This window comes from Oncorhynchus masou, chromosome 29 (assembly GCF_036934945.1).
Source record: "Oncorhynchus masou masou isolate Uvic2021 chromosome 29, UVic_Omas_1.1, whole genome shotgun sequence".
NCBI classification, from domain to species: Eukaryota; Metazoa; Chordata; class Actinopteri; order Salmoniformes; family Salmonidae; genus Oncorhynchus; species Oncorhynchus masou.
Genome location: NC_088240.1, coordinates 36,885,139 through 36,904,475, shown reverse-complemented (window position 1 = coordinate 36,904,475; position 19,337 = coordinate 36,885,139). Strand labels below are relative to the sequence as shown.

At 41.4% G+C, this 19,337-nt stretch overlaps 2 protein-coding genes across 2 annotated transcripts in view; both read right to left on the bottom strand.

Annotated features, from left to right (window-relative positions):
- Positions 1–242: 242 nt before the first annotated feature.
- On the bottom strand, positions 243–11,998 carry slc15a1a (solute carrier family 15 member 1a). The gene is made up of 23 exons (XM_064944694.1): positions 11,872–11,998; positions 11,636–11,667; positions 9,504–9,585; positions 9,185–9,326; positions 8,733–8,852; positions 8,478–8,577; positions 6,768–6,858; positions 6,525–6,608; positions 6,053–6,135; positions 5,822–5,908; positions 5,625–5,714; positions 5,475–5,519; positions 5,350–5,382; positions 5,176–5,264; positions 4,978–5,059; positions 2,862–2,981; positions 2,289–2,435; positions 2,147–2,193; positions 1,915–2,010; positions 1,636–1,747; positions 1,401–1,538; positions 1,123–1,230; positions 243–896 (listed from the first exon to the last, which is right to left on the bottom strand). Exons 1-23 carry the CDS (start codon positions 11,876–11,878, stop codon positions 675–677), a joined length of 2,157 nt encoding a protein of 718 aa, XP_064800766.1. The 5' UTR covers positions 11,879–11,998; the 3' UTR covers positions 243–674.
- A 195-nt stretch (positions 11,999–12,193) lies between these two features.
- The window catches only part of LOC135519457 (dedicator of cytokinesis protein 9-like), a 69,931-nt gene continuing 62,787 nt past the window's right edge, over positions 12,194–19,337 (bottom strand). Inside the window, 9 exon segments of the mRNA XM_064944693.1 lie at positions 12,194–13,479; positions 13,867–14,005; positions 14,129–14,229; positions 14,407–14,597; positions 15,425–15,635; positions 15,754–15,900; positions 17,428–17,541; positions 17,672–17,794; positions 18,452–18,558. Coding sequence (XP_064800765.1) covers positions 13,354–13,479; positions 13,867–14,005; positions 14,129–14,229; positions 14,407–14,597; positions 15,425–15,635; positions 15,754–15,900; positions 17,428–17,541; positions 17,672–17,794; positions 18,452–18,558 — 1,259 coding nt within the window. The 3' untranslated portion in view covers positions 12,194–13,353.

The following is a 19,337-nucleotide window of genomic DNA, read 5'->3' as shown; positions in this document are numbered from 1 at the left end:
TGTCTAAAGAAACATTATGATATGAATCAAATGTATTTAAGAAGAGCAGAATATGAGTTGGCCTAATGTATGTTATCTGACACATATTGTCTCATTATGTCCCAAAAAGTAGCTTAATCATAAATGATTGGCCTGTGAAAACCCAGTCCTCTTTAAAAAATGTATGTTATAGTCTAAGGCAAATCACATGGACTATAAATTGTATTATGCCCAAGCCACAGATGAATATAAGTGAGCCTAAATGAGAGCCATGAAAATCTTGCTTTTTCTTAATACACACTAACTTCTATATTAATAACAATGCAACCTATACAGTATAATCATGCAAAATTAATCCTGATCGATGGACATTGGGATGTTTTACAGGTTTTTTCAAAAACAGATTGTTCCATTTGTAATGTTTTGTTGTTTTCTCTCACAGCCGAAAGCTTAAAACAAGTCTGGAATTTAAGTGTATTTTAAATGTAGTAAAAATGTGCTTTTCCCTCTCTGCACCATACTTGGAGCAGTTATTTTGTGCATATCAAAACTATAATATAATACAATTGGTATTCATGTTCTTTTTTTGTCTTGCCCCTTCTCTCTTTCACTCAGTCTCTTTCTCTCTCTCTCTCTCACACACACACACACACACACACACACACACACACACAATTATGCAAATTGACAGAAATTTATATTTTTGTTTGTTTGGCTTCATCATCTCCATTGTGATGGTCTACGAAATCTTTCTTCTGCATTTGAAGCTCCTCTTTGTCTGATTCCTCCGTACCATCTTTGTCCCTGAACTGGGCCTCGATCTCTGCAGGGTCCATGTAGGTATAGAAATAGGCCATGATGGAGAAGATGACACACACTGCCACTAGGAGGGAGGCGAAGAGGACAAACTCTGCCCACTGCAGGAGGAAAAAACAAAGATTTGACACGTCACATATTTACATCATCAGATCTGGCCTTTGAGGTATGATTCATGGGCACTGAAGACTTCAACTCTTTCACCCATAGAGTCTGGGCTGGCTTTCCCAATACGCAGACAACGTGCCACAAGAGGGCTATGAGTGTGTCCTCAGAGGACATAGAATGAGAGATTTATATTTAGAGTGTAGTGTAGTGGCACTGTACCTGTTCTTCGATCTGTGCAATCTCAGCCACAATAAGGACAATAAAGTTGCCAATAGCTACAGTGAACAGCCAGCCTGCTTGTAGCACTGCCTTCATGTTGCTCGGTGCCTTTGAAGAAAGATATATCGCTTGGTAAATTATGCTGTGAATTGTACAGCCACCCATTATTTTACAACTGAAAATTCAAGAGAATACTTTATACTTTCCCCTGTTGTTGGGCAGATCAGAATGATTCAAGTTCAGGTCTAACATATAATATACTAATAAGGGTGCTTCACCTGTGAATAAGAAAACTCCAGGCCAGTAACAGAGAACACCACCTCTCCACAGGTAATGAGGAAGTACTGTGGGATCTGCCAGCCCATATGGAAGGAGTTGGGCTGAATATCCTCAACCCCAGAAATGGATTCCGAGCACTATAGAAAAGGGACAATAAAAACTGTAATTTACTGAAGCTGATTATGGGATATATCACTGTATTATTAAGTGACACGTAGAAGGAGTGAAACTTACAGTCGGGCCCCATACAAAATGACTGGGGATAAGCAGAGTGTAAGAACTCCCGAATCCAAATTCTCTGGAGTATTCACATGTGTTCGCACCATTGGTTATGGTGAAGGTTGCTCTGGAAAGGCATAAGAAGAGATGCTTTTGGAAATCTGTGTTTGTGAGTCTTATAACGTAAGCAAAATCAGCTAAATACACATTTTAAGGATTGAGCTGCATATTCTTTATGTCATCCTCTTTATTATACTGCATATTTGCAAGTATAATCAATATTTCATTCCTTACTTTCCATTTGATATGAGAGAGTAGTTGGAAGCAGAGGAGTAGTCAATGCTTCCAAAGGTTGACACATTCACCGCTCCAGCCATACCATTAACAAATCTGGAAATGAATACACATAGAGTTGAGAAAGAGCATCAACAAAAAACACATCCAAGTTAACCATGAATGGCTATAGATTATCTGGAAAAGTATGTTCATTTCGGCAAAAAACATTGGGAAATGCATCCAAATGTACCTGATTGCATTGGCCCCTTGCTCTGGCTTTGCCATCACATCATCAGTCTGCAACAGAGGATCAGAGAAAATGTATATTGACTTAATGCTCATGATGTTAATACTGTACTCTTACAAGGGTGCAATAGTAGGTATGTACTTACCACCTCCCACATTGGGGCATTGAGGTTTGAGGGAATTAGAAGTGTTTGCCGCTTGTTCTTTGCTAAGGAAATAGTCCGAGATATTTCAGGACTCTGAAATGAAACTTGGATGCTTTCTTCCTCAAATGTAAGGTAATTTGCACTAGCCTGTAAAATATATGAGTGGAGTCAGTTCCACAATAAGGTATAAACACTTAACAGTTACAGTGAAGCACTTGGTTCAATTAGAAAAGTTACAACAAATGATTTAATGTAATGTTTTGGCTGATCATAACTTCACCATTCAACTTAAACCATTACTTGAGGACCTTATTACTGATGAATGGCTTTGTTTTTTTCTTTCTGTTTGTATTTTGTATTTACATTTTGATGTGTGTATTTTCTGTAAATTCTGTAATTCCGGGCTCATCTGTAAAAGAGACCTTTCTCTCAGTATGACTCCCTGATCAAATAAAGGTTCAATAAAACATGTAAAATATATTCTTCTAGTAGACATCAACATCTGTGTAAGATTTCTGCCAATACAGGTTTTGTGACATGAATGCCTAAGAGAACATCCTCAAGATGGTTTACCGTAGCTGTTTCAATGATGAATGGATCATTATTGGGTAAAGTAACTGCCAGGGGGATACTGCCCATGTTGAGTAATTTTAATTGGCTCTGGGAGGATGATGGGAAGGTTGGCAAGGTTTTCTGAAATAGATACAAGCAGAGTCATATGTTTATATATATAGTTGTCGGAAGTTTACATACACCTTGGCCAAATACATTTAAACTCAGTTTTTCACAAATCCTGACATTTAATCCTAGTAAAAATTCCCTGTCTTCACTCAGTTAGGATCACCACTTTATTTTAAGAATGTGAAATGTCAGAACGATAGTAGAGATAATTATTTATTTCAGCTTTCATCACATTCCCAGTGGGTCAGACGTTTACATACACTCAATTAGTATTTGGTAGCATTGCCTTTAAATTGTTTAACTTAGGTCAAACGTTTCAGGTAGCCTTCCACAAGCTTCCCACAATCAGTTGTGTGAATTTTGGCCCATTCCTCCTGACAGAGGTGATGTAACTGAGTCAGGTTTGTAGGCCTCCTTGCTCGCAAACACTTTTTCAGTTCTGCCCACAACTTTTCTATAGGATTGAGGTCAGGATTTTGTGATGGCCACTCCAGTACCTTGACTTTATTGTCCTTAAGCCATTTTGCTACAACTTTGGAAGTATGCTTGGGGTCATTGTCCATTTGGAAGACCCATTTGCAAGGAAGCTTTCACTTCCTAACTGATGTCTTGAGATGTTGCTTCAATATATCCACATCATTTTCCTACCTCATGATGCCATCTATTTTGTGAAGTGCACCAGTCACTCCTGCAGCAAAGCACCCCCACAATATGATGCTGCCACCCCCGTACTTCACGGTTGGGATGGTGTTCTTCGTCTTGCAAGCATCCCCCTTTTTCCTCCAAACATAACGATGGTCATTATGGCCAAACAGTTCCATTTTTGTTTCCTCAGACCAGAGTACATTTCTCCAAAAAGTACGATCTTTTTCCCCATGTGCAGTTGCAAACCGCAGTCTGGCTTTTTTATGGCGGTTTTGGAGTAGTGGCTTCTTCCTTGCTGAGCGGCCTTTCAGGTTATGTCGATATAGGACTCGTTTTACTGTGGATATAGATACTTTTGTACCTTTTTCCTCCAACATCTTCACAAGGTTCTTTGCTGTTGTTCTGGGATTGATTTGCACTTTTTGCACCAAAGTACATTAATCTCTAGAAGGCAGAATGTGTCTCCTTCCTGAGCGATATGACGGCTGCGTGGTCACATGGTGTTTATACCTGCATACTATTGTTTGTACAGATGAACATGGAACCTTCAGGCATTTGGAAATTGCTCCCAAGGAGGAACCAGACTTGTGGAGGTCTACAATTTTTTTTCTGAGGTCTTGGCTGATTTCTTTTGATTTTCCCATGAAGCCAAGCAAAGAGACACTGAGTTTGAAGGTAGGCCTTGAAATACATCCACAGGTACACCACCAATTGACTTAAATGATGTCAATTAGCATATCAGAAGCTTCTAAAGCCATGACATTTTCTGGAATTTTCCAAGCTGTTTAAAGGCACAGTCAACTTAGTGTATGTAAACTTCTGACCCACTGGAATTGTGACACAGTGAATTATAAGTGAAATAATCTGTCTGTAAACAATTGTTGGAAAAATTACTTTTGTCATGCACAAAGAAGATGTCCTAACCGACTTGCCAAAACTATAGTTTGTTAACAAGAAATTTGTTGAGTGGTTGAAAAGCGAGTTTTAATGACTCCAAATATGTGTATGTAAATTTCCGACTTCAACTGTAAGTGTATGTAAACTTTCTACTTCAACTGTAGATAGATATATGTTAGTATATGGCTCTGGGTACAAGTAAGGATTTAGCAAATAATATAATCTCTTTGTTATGCATTCCAATTCTATAGACAGTGAAAGTATTGCCATGAAGAGGGTAAAAATGGGATACTCTCAATTTGGACTTTGTCATAATATCGATTTCCTGTAGCCCAGGTTCTAGACTGTATCTGCTTTCAACAATGCTACATCTATTCCTAGCCATACAAGGCCATGCTAGCATCAAAGAATACTTCACTAAACCAGAAACAAACTGCCACACAATGTATGTATTGTACACACTTACATCAATCTGGATCTGTACCAAAGCTGCGGCAACAAAGGCCATGGCTGCCAAAAACATCCCCACTGTCATTCTCCTCAAAGGACTGTTGAGGAAAGGTTCATGGTTAGATTCCTAAGCATGCTTACACCTGCCTCTTCACTGTTTTGGAGATACTGTACAGGCATTTGTTTTTATCATTTTTCTTTAAGTAGAACTTACGTGAAGTTCAGGCCACATTTCTTTATCAGTGGGTACACCACACTGTCCATGATCGGTACCAGAGTCAGAATCAGAATAGGGTTGACAGTCTGTCAAAAAGATGGTTTCTATGGTAAGAAGTGCATTTAGCCATGGATGAAAACAACCAGGAACCATAAAGTACCTCTAACTTACCTGCATTTGATCAGGCTGCAGAATGAGGGATCCCTGGAAAGAGAGCAAGGTCATTACAAACATGAACAACTTGCAAAGTGTAGCTTTAGTTGACGTTTTACAGTGGGATGTTTTTGAAAACGTACAAAGTTTCCATCCATGGTGGTGGCCTGAAGAGTCCACCTAGAGCCCTGTGAGGGAGCGGAACATTTCACTTGGTTATACCGTATGGATATTACAAGTTACGTCACATATCGCAGGACAAACATGATTATCTACCAACATATCTCAGATACCTTTTGGTCAAATAGGGTCCAAAACATTGGAAGGGGAATGTACAGAAATAGGACCTTCAGCACCATCTTTATCTGAGCAATGAGGAGTTTCTACAAGCACAAAAAGAGAGAAAGACAATATGAGGTGTTGTTCATATATTTGAGACCGAACATGCCATTTAGATAGTACTGTATAGTTTGCAGTGTAGATAACCTACCTCGTGTTTCTCTTCGGCCCAGTCCATCCAGTGCGTTCTCTTCGGGTAGGAGCTACTCCTGTGCCTGAAGCGGTTCTTTATTGCAAACTGTAAAGATGAGCAGACACAGAAATCATCCTTTCAGAAACACCAGAGTGGCTGCAGGGAAGATTCCACCAGTCATTTTATACATTGTTGTGAAAGTTGATGCAATTATGCTGAATGCTGGTACTAGATAATGTTATGACTTACCCCAATACATTTACACACATCCAGCATTATGTTTCCCTGCGGTTCAGTTTTATGGTACATACCACTTCCAATTATGAACACAACTGTAGGGACAAACAGGAAAACAGCACCGTCAAAACTACATTTTATACACTTTATCAGAATAAATATTACAGCAAAACCATGGGACAAGGTAAGATCTTAATTTGATCACTTTTGTTGCTGAGAAATTTCTTTCACCGCAGGAAATGCAGACGAGCTTCGTGATTTACATAAATTCACTGAAAACCCACACTAACACATGGTTAAATTAACAGTATTGAACTTTTCCTGCAGTCTACTTTTGCCCGGCTAATAGTACCACTGATCAAGCAAAATTACAGACTGAACATTCAAATCCTATTGCTGCAGGATTTAATTTGCTTTGACAATTTAGGTCAAATTAAGATCCTACATCTGTAGGTAGAATAAAGAAGATGGTAGAGACACTAACCAAGGGCGACCACCATGAGCGCAGCAGGGACACCGAAGGCCAGAGGGTAACACTTCTGCTGGCTGTGGATGCCACACTCCTGGCCTAAACACAGGGACACAGCACAGACATCACTCATCCATACACTAGCTGCAGTTGTGTTGTGTATTAAATAGTTATTTATGCAGATTTGTGGTAATATCTTCAGACGACATTGAGGGAGTTATTATACATAGCCTGGCCTGGCTTGGATATTTCCCCTACCTCTGAGGATTGGTGTAATGATTGTAGACAGGAGACTCCCACCATTGATACACAGGTAGAAAACTGAGAAGAAAGTGCTCCTCTGTTTTGCCTGCAAAAATAAAAAGGACTAGATTTGTATGTGTAAAGTTTGTACTGTACCAGTCAAAAATTTGGACACACCTACTCATTCAAGGGTTTTTGTTTATTTTTCACATTGTAGAATAATAGTGACGACATCAAAACTATGAAATAACACATCTGGAATCATGTAGTAACCAAAAAAGTGTTATATAAATATATTTTGATTTGTTTTTGGACATTATTCAAAGTAGCCACCCTTTGCCTTGATGACACCTTTGCACATTGTTGGCATTCTCTCAACCAGCTTCACCTGGAATGCTTTTACAACCGTCTTGAGGGAGTTCCCACATATGCAGAGCACTTGTTGACTGCTTTTCCTTCACTCTGCGGTCCAACTCATCCCAAACCATCTCAATTGGGTTGAGGTCGGGTGAGTGTGGAGGTCATCTGATGCAGCACTCCTTCACTCTCCTTCTTGGTCAAATAGCCCTTACACAGCCTGGAAGTGTGTTGTGTCATTGTCCTGTTGAAAAACAAATGAGCAAACCAGATGGGATGGCGTATCACTGCAGAATGCTGTGTTAGCCATGCTGGTTAAGTGTGCCTTGAATTCTAAATAAATCAGACAGCGTCACCAGCAAAGCACCCCCACACCATCACACCTCTTCCTCCAAGCTTCACGGTTGGAACCACACATGCGGAGATCACCCGTTCACCTACTCTATGTCTTACAAAGACCATGAAGGGCTGATTCACGCAGTCTCCTCTGAACAGTTGATGTTGAGATGTGTCTGTTACCTGAACTCTGTGAAGTATTTATTTGAGCTGCAATCTGAGGTGCAGTTAACTGACGATTTCTGAGACTGATAACTAATGAATTTATCCTCTGCAGCAGATGTAACCTCTGGGTCTTCCTTTCCTGTTGTGGTCCTCATGAGAGACAGTTTCATCATAGTGCTTGATGGTGTTTGCGACTGCATTTAATTAAAGAAACTTTCAAAGTTCTTGAAATGCTCCAGATTGACTGCCTTCATCTTAAAGTAATGATGGACTGTCGTTTCTCTTTGCTTATTTGAGCTGTTCTTGCCATAATATGGACTTGGTCTTTTAACAAATAGGGCCATCTTCTGTATACCACCCCTACCTTGTCCCAACAATACCAAAGGAAAGAAATTCCACAAATGAACGTTTAACAAGGCACACCTGTTAATTGAAATGCATTCCAGGTGACTACCTCATGAAGCCGGTTGAAAGAATGCCAAGTATGCAAAGCTGTCATCAAGACAAAGGGTGGCAACTTTGAAGAATCTAAAATATATTTTGATTTGTTTCACAGTTATTTTGTTACCACATGATTCCATATGTGTTATTTCATAGTGTTGATGTCTTCACTATTATTCGACAATGTAGAAACTAGTCAAAATGAATCAGTAGGTGTCCAAGCTTTTGACCTGTACTGTATATTATGGGCCATTCATAGGAGATACATGTACATTACACTTATCAAAGGAGCAAAGGTTAAAATCAGGGTTTGTGGGTATTAAAATGACTTGGCAGCTGTAGTGAGGAAATCTCTGCCTACTGATAAAGATACAGACAGACACAGTGGTGGTGTTATTCCCCCGAATACGGAGTTATTCTGCTAACCTGGTGGTCCTGAAACTGGTCTCCTCCAAAAGCAGCTACACAAGGTTTGATGCCACCTGTCCCCAGCGCAATGAGGAGCAGGCCCACCATGGACAGCACACTGAGAGTGGAGGCAGAGCAATATTGTTAGGCCATGGATTCAGTAGCACTTCACAAAGTCTGTGGAGTCAGGACATACTCTGGCAAGCCTTAGTATGTGACTTGTGTTGTTCGGAAGCTAATCTATGAACTTGACTTTAAATGAGGACGACTCACATATGCAAGGTCAAGTTGTCTGGCGTGCCATCTCTGTCTGTGTCCGTGATGTCATGAATGGCACTGACTGCCATCACAACCTGGCCAATTGCATAGACAATGGACAAGTAGATGATAGTCCTACAGGAAGGGGAAATCAAGGTGTTAGCTACCAGTGCAAGTGTAACAGTATAACTTTAGACCGTCCCCTCGCCCATACCCGGGCGCGAACCAGGGACCCTCTGCACACATCAACAACAGTCACCCTCGAAGCATCGCTACCCATCCAAAGCCGCGGCCCTTGCAGAGCAAGGGGAACTACTACTTCAAGGTCTCAGAGCAAGTGACGTCACCAAATGAAATGCAATTTAGTGCACACCGCTAACTAAGCTAGCCGTTTCACATCCGTTACACAAGAATGAATTCCTGTTCTGTAATACACCCTAGTTCTAGGACTCAGAACAGTCACTTACTTAAACTTGCCCAACCAGGAGTCTGCTACAATGGCTCCCAGGATGGGAGTCAGGTAGCACAGAGCCACGAAGGTGTGGTAGATGGAGGTGGCCAGGTCATCATCAAACCGAAGGAAGTACCTGAAGTACAGCACCAGCACAGCTGTGGACAGGAGAGAGAGAAGGGGAAGCTCCTCAGGATGGGCACTACACAAAGCCACTGTAGTTATTCCCAGTGGGCAAAACTGGTTGAAATGAGATATTTTCAACTAGTTTTGCTCACTGGGTTAGTAGAACTGTTGATTACTCCCATGTAGTAGATACTGTGTCATATTCTTACCTCGCATGCCATAGTAGGAGAATCTCTCGCAGAACTCATTTACAACAATGAAGAATATGCTTAGGGGATAGCCACATACCTCCTGTTCATACAGACACAAAATAAGGGCCATATTAATCTGGTATCTTTATAACTTCATCTATACTATATCTGAATAAAAGCCTATTTACTTTAAAATTGCAGAGTGCAATTAAAAAAAAAAATAAGGATTCCCTTACAGCTATGATATTGAATGAAATACTCATACACTATACATACAAAAGTATATGGACACCCCTTCAAATTAGTGGATTCAGCTATTTCAGCCACACCCATTGCTGATAGGTGTATAAAATTGAGCACACAGCCATGCAATCTCAATAGACAAACATTGGCAGTAGAATGGCCTTACTGAAGAGCTCAGTGACTTTCAACGTGGCATTGGCATAGGATGGCACCTTTCCAACAAGTCAGTTTGTCAAATTTCTGCCCTGCTAGAGCTGCCCCCAGTCAACTGTAAATCCTGTTATTGTGACGTGGAAATGTTTTGGAGCAACAATGGCTCAGCAACGAAGTGGTACACAAGCTCACAGAACGGAACCACCTGAGTGCTGAAGCACGTAGCGTTTAAATAGTCTGTCATGGTTTTTTTTAAATGTATTTATTAATTATTTTTTTTACCTTTATTTAACCAGGCAAGTCAGTTAAGAACAAATTCTTATTTTCAATGACGGCCTGGGAACAGTGGGTTAACTGCCTGTTCAGGGGCAGAACGACAGATTTTGTACCTTGTCAGCTCGGGGTTTGAACTCTCAACCTTCCGGTTACTAGTCCAACGCTCTAACCACTAGGCTACACTGCCGCCCAACACTCACTAACGAGTTCCAAACTGTTTCTGGAATTAACATCAGCACAAGAACTGTTCGTCGGGAGCTTCATGAAAAGGGTTTCCATGGCCGAGCAGCAGCACACAAGCCTAAGATCCCCATGTGCAACGCCAAACGTCGGCTGAAGTGGTGTAAAGCTCGCTGCCATTGGACACTAGCAGTGGAAACGCATTCTCTGGAATGATGAATCATGCTTCACCATCTTGCAGTCCGACAGACAAATCTTGGTTTGGCGGATTCCAGGAGAAAGCTACCTGCCCGAATGCATAGTGCCAACTGTAAAGTTTGGTGGAGGATGAATAATGTGCTACGGCTGTTTTTCATGGTTCGGGCTAGGCCTCTTAGATCCTGTGAAGGGAAATCTTAATGCTATCAATCAATCACATTTATTTATAAAGCCCTTTTTCCATCAGCCGATGTCACAAAGTGCTATACAGAAACCCAACTTAAAACCCCGAACAGCAAGCAATGCAGATGTAGTAGCACAGTGGCTTGGAAAAACTCCCTAGAAAGTCAGGAACCTAGAGAGGAACCAGGCTCTGAGGGGTGGCCAGTCCTCTTCTGGCTGTGCTGGGTTGAGATTATAACAGTACATGGCCAAGATGTTCAAAAGTTCTTAGATGACCATCGGGGTCAAATAATAATAACAATAATCACGGTGGTTGCAGAGGCTGCACCAGTTCAGCACCTCATGAGTAAATGACAGTTGGCATTTCCATTCTAGACAATTCTGTGCTTTCAACTTTTTGGAAACAGTTTGGGGAAGGCCCTTTCCTGTTTCAGCATAACAATGCCACCATGCTCAAAGTAAAGACTATCCAGAAATAATTTGTCAATCGGTGTGGAAGAACTTGACTGGCCTGCACAGAGCCCTGCCCTCAACCCCACCTTTGGGATGAATTGGATTGTCGACTGCGAACGTCGCCTAATCGCCCAACACCAGTGCCGGACCTCACTAATGCTCGTGGCTGAATGGAAAGCAAGTCCCCGCAGCAAAATTCCAACATCTAGTCGAAAGCCTTCCCAACAGCAAGGGCACCAACTCCATATTAATGCTCATGATTTTGGAATGAGATGTTCGACAAGCAGGTGTCCAAATACTTTCGGTCATGTAGTGTAGCTGAACATGCAAGCTTGAATTGCGTTGCATAGTGTTCTATCAATTGGTGCTAGTTAACTTAATCTCTGAAGCATTTATTTAGGTTTCAGAGCATCACTTGTAAAATAAATGAATCCAGACCATTTACAGTGCACTAGAAGTCTTACCTTTGACTTGCTCTTCTTAACATCCTCTTCATCTTTTTGTGTGTGAGAAATAAAACCATTAGGTTAAATATATCAAATATTAGAGATATCTAAGCAGGGTACTGATGTAACAATTAAATATATGCATTTTGTTTCACCAATAACATAAGCCTATCAGAAAATGCCAGATATCTGAATAGCATAGATCCATAATAGCATTTAACAGATGCAATTTTAATAGCATTTTGTTGCCTGACCTGTCATGATGGCAGTGTATAGAGACTGCTCTTCGTCCTGTAATGTTTAGTATCCTTAGGTGATCCCTTCCAGGCTAACACAGTGATTCCTGCCTCTTGGACTAGGAGGCACGACCCTGGAATGGTATCCCAGAGTGCTGTTTTATGGTTTTATCTTTTGCGAGAACACCAGAGGCAGGTAGGTGAGAGTGAGTCAATACTTCGAATTAGCTAATAATTAGATAATACTGTATCATACAAAACAACGTTACAGTCAATAAACTACTAGACAACTTCCATCGATGTTGTTGTGAGAAAGGTTCATAAGGAAATCAAGTAGAAGTGCAGAGAAATAAGGGAATTTTATTTAAAAGAAAAGCATTAGGGAACATTTCTGTATACAGCAGAACAGTGACTTTCTGTTAAATAAAAATAAAAAACCCAATGCTTCCCAAATATAAAAATGATTTCATTAACATTTGAATGAACACTAAAATGGTCAAAGCTTCATATAAACTACCACAGTAGGCCTCGTCTCTGGATCCACACCTCATTGCTTTGGCAAGAAGGACAAACATCTTTACAGTGTATTGAACCCAACACAGCAAGACACCTTGCAAAAGACAAATATTGCACTCCTTTTTTATATACAAGAATTAACAGCTTGGAATATACTTATATGCAATGGCTGTAAAAAAAAATTATAATAAAAAAATCCCATTCTAAGACATTTCAGTGATTAAGGTTGAACACTAATGTTTTCATAGGAGGCTCTTTTTCCATTAAGTTGCAGCTTTGTAAAAACATAACGAGTCTTCATGTACAGAGAGATGAATGCCAATGTATGCAGCAAATATAGTTCGCCAAGACATCAATATGAGATTTACCAAAGTGGAATAATGTACATACAATATCACTTGAAGAGTTCAGAGCAGAAGACAAATGATCAAAACAAAAAGATGAAAATGAGACGACAGGAGGCTGATGGGGAGCTAGTGACATCACATGCACATTTGTGTTGCTTTAAGGATCCCTACAGGAACGTCTCCACAGGAAACACTACCAGTGATGTCATATACAGTATATATCAAAGAACCCCAGCACTACACAGACAGGAACCTCAGTCAGACTCACACGCAGGATGGAGGATACACCAGTCCCCCCCTCATTCTGTATGTCTGCTCCACAGATAGACAACCCTACTATCCCCCCACCCCCCTCTGTTCATGTGGAACTCCTTTAGTTCAGTCGTTCCTCATGGATCAATGTCCCTGGTCCCATCCTCCACAGAGTGGCTGTACTGTATACGATAGTGAAAACAGAAAACGTCATGGTCCTTTGTCCTGGCCCACGGGACAAGCCAAAGGAGGGGTGAGTGAAGGTTAAAAGAACATTAGTAGGAGAGCAGTGAAGCAGGAATGGGGGCTCATGGCAGCACTGGCACACTGGTTGGCGCGTGCATGCGGAGCGTTGAGGTCAGGAGTGAGCCAATCCCAGTGGATCTCACACCACAGAGGAGGAGTTGGGCATGCCCGCGATGGTGGCACCGCTGGGGGTACCGCTGATGGCATTGAAGATGTGCAGCGAGTCTGGAAGAACGCTCTTCATGCCATCCTCCACTGGACTGATCTGGAAGGCAGGAAAAGGGAGCGAGGGAGAGAGAGTTCAAGGTGATGCTAAATGATAAATGGTCTATTTCAGACAATTTCATTAGAATGAATCACACAATGAAGTCCATGCCAAAGATGTTTTACCATCCAATCTGCTCATGTCAGCACAAAGGAAAAACAGAGGGAAAAGGGGGATATCAAAGATCAAATATTAGACTATGAAATTCCAATGCCTTATAATAACAGTTACGTTCATAACAATCCTCAAACTAAACTGTTTCACCAGCATCGCAATCAGAACAAATACAACAGATTCTTCCAAAATGTACAAATCATTAAAAACGACTGATGCACAAACAATATTGAGTCCCAATGTTTGTGATGCTAGCAGGTAGATCCTACTTACTGGCTCGTGCATGATGGCGGACAGCTCTCTGGCCAGGTCTCTGTAGTTGGCCTTCATCTCGTCGTGGTACTCCTGCTGGTCCTCTTTGATCAGCCGCTCGTTGATACCCAGGCCATGGCCACACGCCTCCACAAACTGCCTGCTCCACAAAAGGCCAGTGTCATACAAAATACATAGTGTATGTAAATTCATGGTCTTCTGTAACTACTTAGTGGATAGATATGTTGTGCGGCATGGGAATGTGTATTCTGTAAGAACTCACCTAAAGACCTCTTTAAGTTGTTTGACCTTGTTGTCAGGATACTTCTTGGTGCTGGCATCATCCAGGAAAGCCCTGGCATATGCGAGGGGACCAGCATTTACCTAAAAGGTTTTGAAGAAGAACATATATTTCAGATTGGAAAGTTGAGGGATGTCTTTGCCATATAGAAGAGGTAACTGGGTAAAGAAATGAGGAAGTTGTGTTTCTGTGCTCTGTGAGGACAGGGGATGTGGTTAGTGAGGACAGGAATTGTGGTTTATGAGGGCATAGGCCTGCACCTGGACACTGATGCTGCCCTGTAGTTTGAGCTGCAGGCGGATCATGTCCACATCACTGGTGGAAACCAGCTGTCTCAGCTCGGCCACCTTCTTGCTCATCTCGTCTATAGCCACCTCTATAGGGTTCAGGTCTGTGTGATGCTGGTACATCACTGCAATACGCTTCTTCACATAGGGGAAACAGTGTGTTGCTATGAGAGAGAGAGAGAGCGAGAGAGAAAATGGATGTGAACATGGTTGCTCAACCTATTAGGTGGGTAAAACATCCTCACCCACACATACGTTTATTAGGGGTTCAGACAGATATGTGTCCTAAGCGGTTTGATGGCGTGAGACTTGCCCATTAACTCACTAAAGACCTTTGAGGCAAGGCAGCCTTATCAGATAATGAAGATACAAGATGAAGTTTGTACATTGGAGTGTTTTACACTGTACAACAATAAAAACACAACCAATTAAGATGAAGAAATATTACTAACAAAGAGCTGACATACTCAGAACCTAATCAGATATTTCCATTATTGCACAGGACGCTTCCTACAGCAATATATGCCAGGTAGAGGCACAGGTACATGCTGGATGCTAGCAAAGGTTTCTATGGGTATAAGGTGCTTGTCAAAGTAAATACTAAAGATACTACGACATATTTAACATCAATATTCCCCTGTGACTGGAACTGTGTTGACCGATGTGTTTTATTACCGTTGTCAGCTCCACAGCATGATCCCAAGGACTACACATATCTGTAGATTACCTGGATAACCATCCCTTTCCCAGCTACACGCAGGGAGTGTTCTAAGCGGTTACGCACGGATCATGTTTGAGCGGTAAGGAATGCGTCTGATATTTGCGTCGAAATTACTTTCCGTGAGAGTCCTCTATAGGTTTGTCTCACTGTGTAAGCAATAGGAAAATCTTTTACAAAATCTGCACATTCACGAACATACATTTGGAATAAGATGTCGACCTCGGTGTCCCTTCATTGGCCTTAACGGTCTAGATGAAGTGGAACACCTACTGGTCAGGATGGTCCTGCGTTTGCACTGCTCCTCCACCCCACCCTGCTTCTTCCCCGACACGGTGAAGGGCATCTCGAAGACAAAGCGCCGGATGTTGTGGCTCTTCTCAAAGTCGGTCTTCCTGTCCACCAGCTCCTTCTCTTCCAGGAACGGGGTGACATGGGTCACCTGGATGTAGGCATACTTTGAGTCGAGATCTTTAGGGTTGATCTGGACAGGACACATAATATAAAAGACCAATCGGAACACACAACATAAATGACCAATAAGAGGAATGACCAATCACAACTCGAGGGTCAAATACCAAGAGTAAAGATTTGACACTTACCCTCCCAGAGTCCTGAATGATCTTAACATTCTCTGGGCCAAACTTGTCAGAGTAGAGCTTGAGTAGCCTCTGAGATATCTCTGACAGTGGGGTGAATTTGGGTTCTTTGTAGATGTACTCTTTACCATCTTCATCCTCAAAGAATCCCTAGGAGGAAGCCAAAAACACACACTATGGTTACAGTATGAGAGAAAAGGAAACCAACGAAAACCCAAATGTCAAGGTGTTCATGTAATAACGACGTCAAAAGCAGTATGAAGACTTAAAAACAAGAGTATAACAGACAAATGAGCAAGGCACTACGCCGTGTTGACTAATTGTCTGTGGAAATGGGATGAGTGACAGCAACAATTTCATATCCCGACCCTGAGAGCAAGAAATATTCCCAAAATACATATCCCTGGATCTGTGTCACAGTCAGAGCACAGAAACAAACAACAACTAATCTAGGATCAGTGCTACTGGACAAATAAAAGGACGGACGCAGGGGTTTGGATTTCACTCCAAAGGGTGCACAGTATTTATACCCAAAAAACAATAATACAAAAATCCCTCAGCACTGTAGCTGAATGGGGAAGTAGCTATCACCTGGATGAATGGATACAGAGACAAAAAATGGAATCTTCCCATTGAACCTCGAATAATATGCTTGTTGTCAGGGCAACACTAAGCCAGAGAGTAGTAGAGGGTCGAGATGGATAAGCTAGGTGGCGGTTAATACCACTGACTGCACTAACAGGGGCACATCACAAGCCTTAAGCTCTAATGCAGAGTGCCAACCACGTTATTCGCTCTCTCATTCATTTACCTCAGCCTCAGAGTCAGTAAACTGGTACTGCTACGGAGTTGTAGGTAGAGCAACAGAAAACAAAAAAAATCATAGTTATTCCAACACTACCCAGACTACAACTATAGCATGTAAGTGTTCACACTATAACACCACATACAGAAGTAACACCAAGGAACATGGTTCTATGAAGGTTATCCACGCCAACAAAGCAAACTGTCAAAAGCAACAACTGCAAAACACAAGAGTTAACACAGTGAAAGATGAGGAAGCACCAGGTGTAAGAAGACTTAGAAAATAACATTGTAAAAATGGAAGCTAAGAAGTCAGTCTATTACTCCATTGAATCAGCAACATGCAATGCTGTTGCAACAACCAAACACAAAAAAGTTGGCGGAAGGTTAGTGAGTTAATGTAACTGCTAAGAGCTTTAAGCAGCACACTTTGGCTGAAAAAAATGGCATGGATTACAGCAACAGCACACCACACACAGATTTTGGCTGTTCAGGAGCAGATCCTACTGCAGAACTTACCGCTGCCTTTAAAGAGGATAAGAAGCAGGGGAAAAAAGTATTAGAATGGATAATAAAAGGCCACGTGATGTGGTCATGCTTTTATCAATCAAAACGCTTCCAGCAGCTCCCATGCTCAAATCAAGATTCGTTTTTGGGGGATAAAGGGCCCTTATTCATTTATTTAGCCATTTGCACCTTGAATTTGAATTAATCTGAAGCAATACATTGAAAATATAATTAGTTCAAAATCTAAATACCTGCATACTGTATTTGGAAGAGCAAAGCAATAATAAAGTGAAACAATTTGTGAGATCTCCATTGCATTGTTCTGTGACACAACAGCCTACCGTCAGATTTAAATCGCTAGCTCACCTGACCAAAGAAAGCCACTCTGAAATATGTGCCCAGCAGCCTCTTGCCCGTGTGCATGACCTCTGTCACTTTGCTGTAGGCACGATGGAGCGTGTCGTACAGGTGAGCCAGTTTCTGTGGAATTGAGAAACACACCGATAAGAACCAGCATATTTGAATCAATGTCTGGGCCCTTTATCCTTCACTGTTGAGCCCCGTGACCTTGAGAGGGGAAGCAACAGAGGGTGCAGGTCTGCTGCTATACCTCAAAGTCCCTACGCTTCTCATAGATGGGGATGATGAGCTTGTAGACGTCTGAGATGAGCTCATAGCGCTCAGCCTTCCACAGGCCATCAGCACACTCCTCCAACAGCTCCATCAGTACATCCTGTTTTGGAGAAAGGATGAGAGAAAACAACACTTTTCATATGGTGTCCACTATAGGCAACACGAGGGCTTCATTTCTAAGCTTTATGAACATTTAGAAAGCTTTATGAAGCTTAGTGCAAAGAGAAAGTACTAGAGGTCTATTGTCCTTGATCCAACAACATAAACGGTTGTATAACTCCAATGACATCCTGGTATAATGAGGATGTGGTGAACAGGATACGAAAATGGGATTTAAATGCACATTTGTTCCGCATCAACTCTAAATGGCTATTGGATGGCTATCACGGATAAGCTACACTGTGCCTTATTAGAGAACAGAGAGGATTTATTTGTAATAAATTCAAGCGTATCATTAGATGTGGAATTGGTTGCATGTTGTTCCGTAAGTACTTTTGTTTTGCATGTTGTTTGATAGTGAGGAGCAGAGCTGATTCACAGATAACATCTCTACAAGATAACTAGGCAGCTATCTCTAGGAAAGTGCAAACTCCAAAATTTAGCAGCAAGTGTGCTGGAAATGATCCAAGGATATAAACTGATCATTAAAAAAAAGATAAGAATTGTGAATGCCCCGCCCAAAAAAGGACATTCAAACGAGCACCAGAACTCATGTCTTGACCTGGCAGCAGAGAGCAGCGGGCTGCTAGTCGCTCACCTCGTTGAAGTGGACATCCTGCATGCCCACATCCTCCATCATGGACACCTCTTCATCAATGTTGGGAGTGACCACCCGGAAGGCTGAGCAACCCTGCTTGAACATGCCTACGGACGTTAAGGAGATGGGACCATCATCAATAAACCAAATAGACAGACATTTTCTTCTTTCTGAGGTGTTTTATACAGGTTATAAACTAAGGACGAAATATAGCTTCATTCAGAACATTATCTGGTGTACTAACAGGCAAAAGGTGAAACTTTGTTGTCAGGGAAACAGATAATTGCTCTCTTATACAGTGTGCTATGAGTGGACCTGCTTTCACAGAGCTGATTATCCCTCTGGTGTTAAGAAGCTGTGTGTGAAACAACACAGACCGACAGATTACAGTGATACATAAAAAATATGTGGCTGTATGTATCAAGCATCTCAGAGCAAAAGTGCTAATTTATGATCAGTTTAGGGAGGACCTGATCCGAGATCAGCACTCTAACTCTGAGGCGCTTGATACATACTAGGTCTGGGAATTGTCAGGGACCTCACGATACAATTTTATCACGATAAGATATGTATTGCGATTCTCACGATTCTACAGTTGAAGTCGGAAGTTTACATACATTTAGATTGCAGTCATTAAAACTCGTTTTTCAACCTCTCCACAAATTTCTTGTAAAAACAAACTATAGTTTTGGCAAGTTGGTTAGGACATCTACTTTCTGCATGACAGAACAAATTTCTCCAACAATTGTTTACAGATTATTTAACTTATAATTCACTGTATCACAATTCAAGTGGGTCAGAAGTTTACATACACAAAGTTGACTGTGCCTTTAAACAGCTTGGAAAATCCCAGAAAATGATGTCATGGCTTTAGAAGCTTCTGATA

Coding starts and splice junctions, on each gene's coding strand:
- slc15a1a (XM_064944694.1), bottom strand. Junction 5,060..5,175: donor AAATGTGGCCTGAACTTCAC/GTAAGTTCTACT, acceptor TTTCCTCAACAG/TCCTTTGAGGAGAATGACAG. Junction 2,194..2,288: donor ATGCCCCAATGTGGGAGGTG/GTAAGTACATAC, acceptor CCTCTGTTGCAG/ACTGATGATGTGATGGCAAA.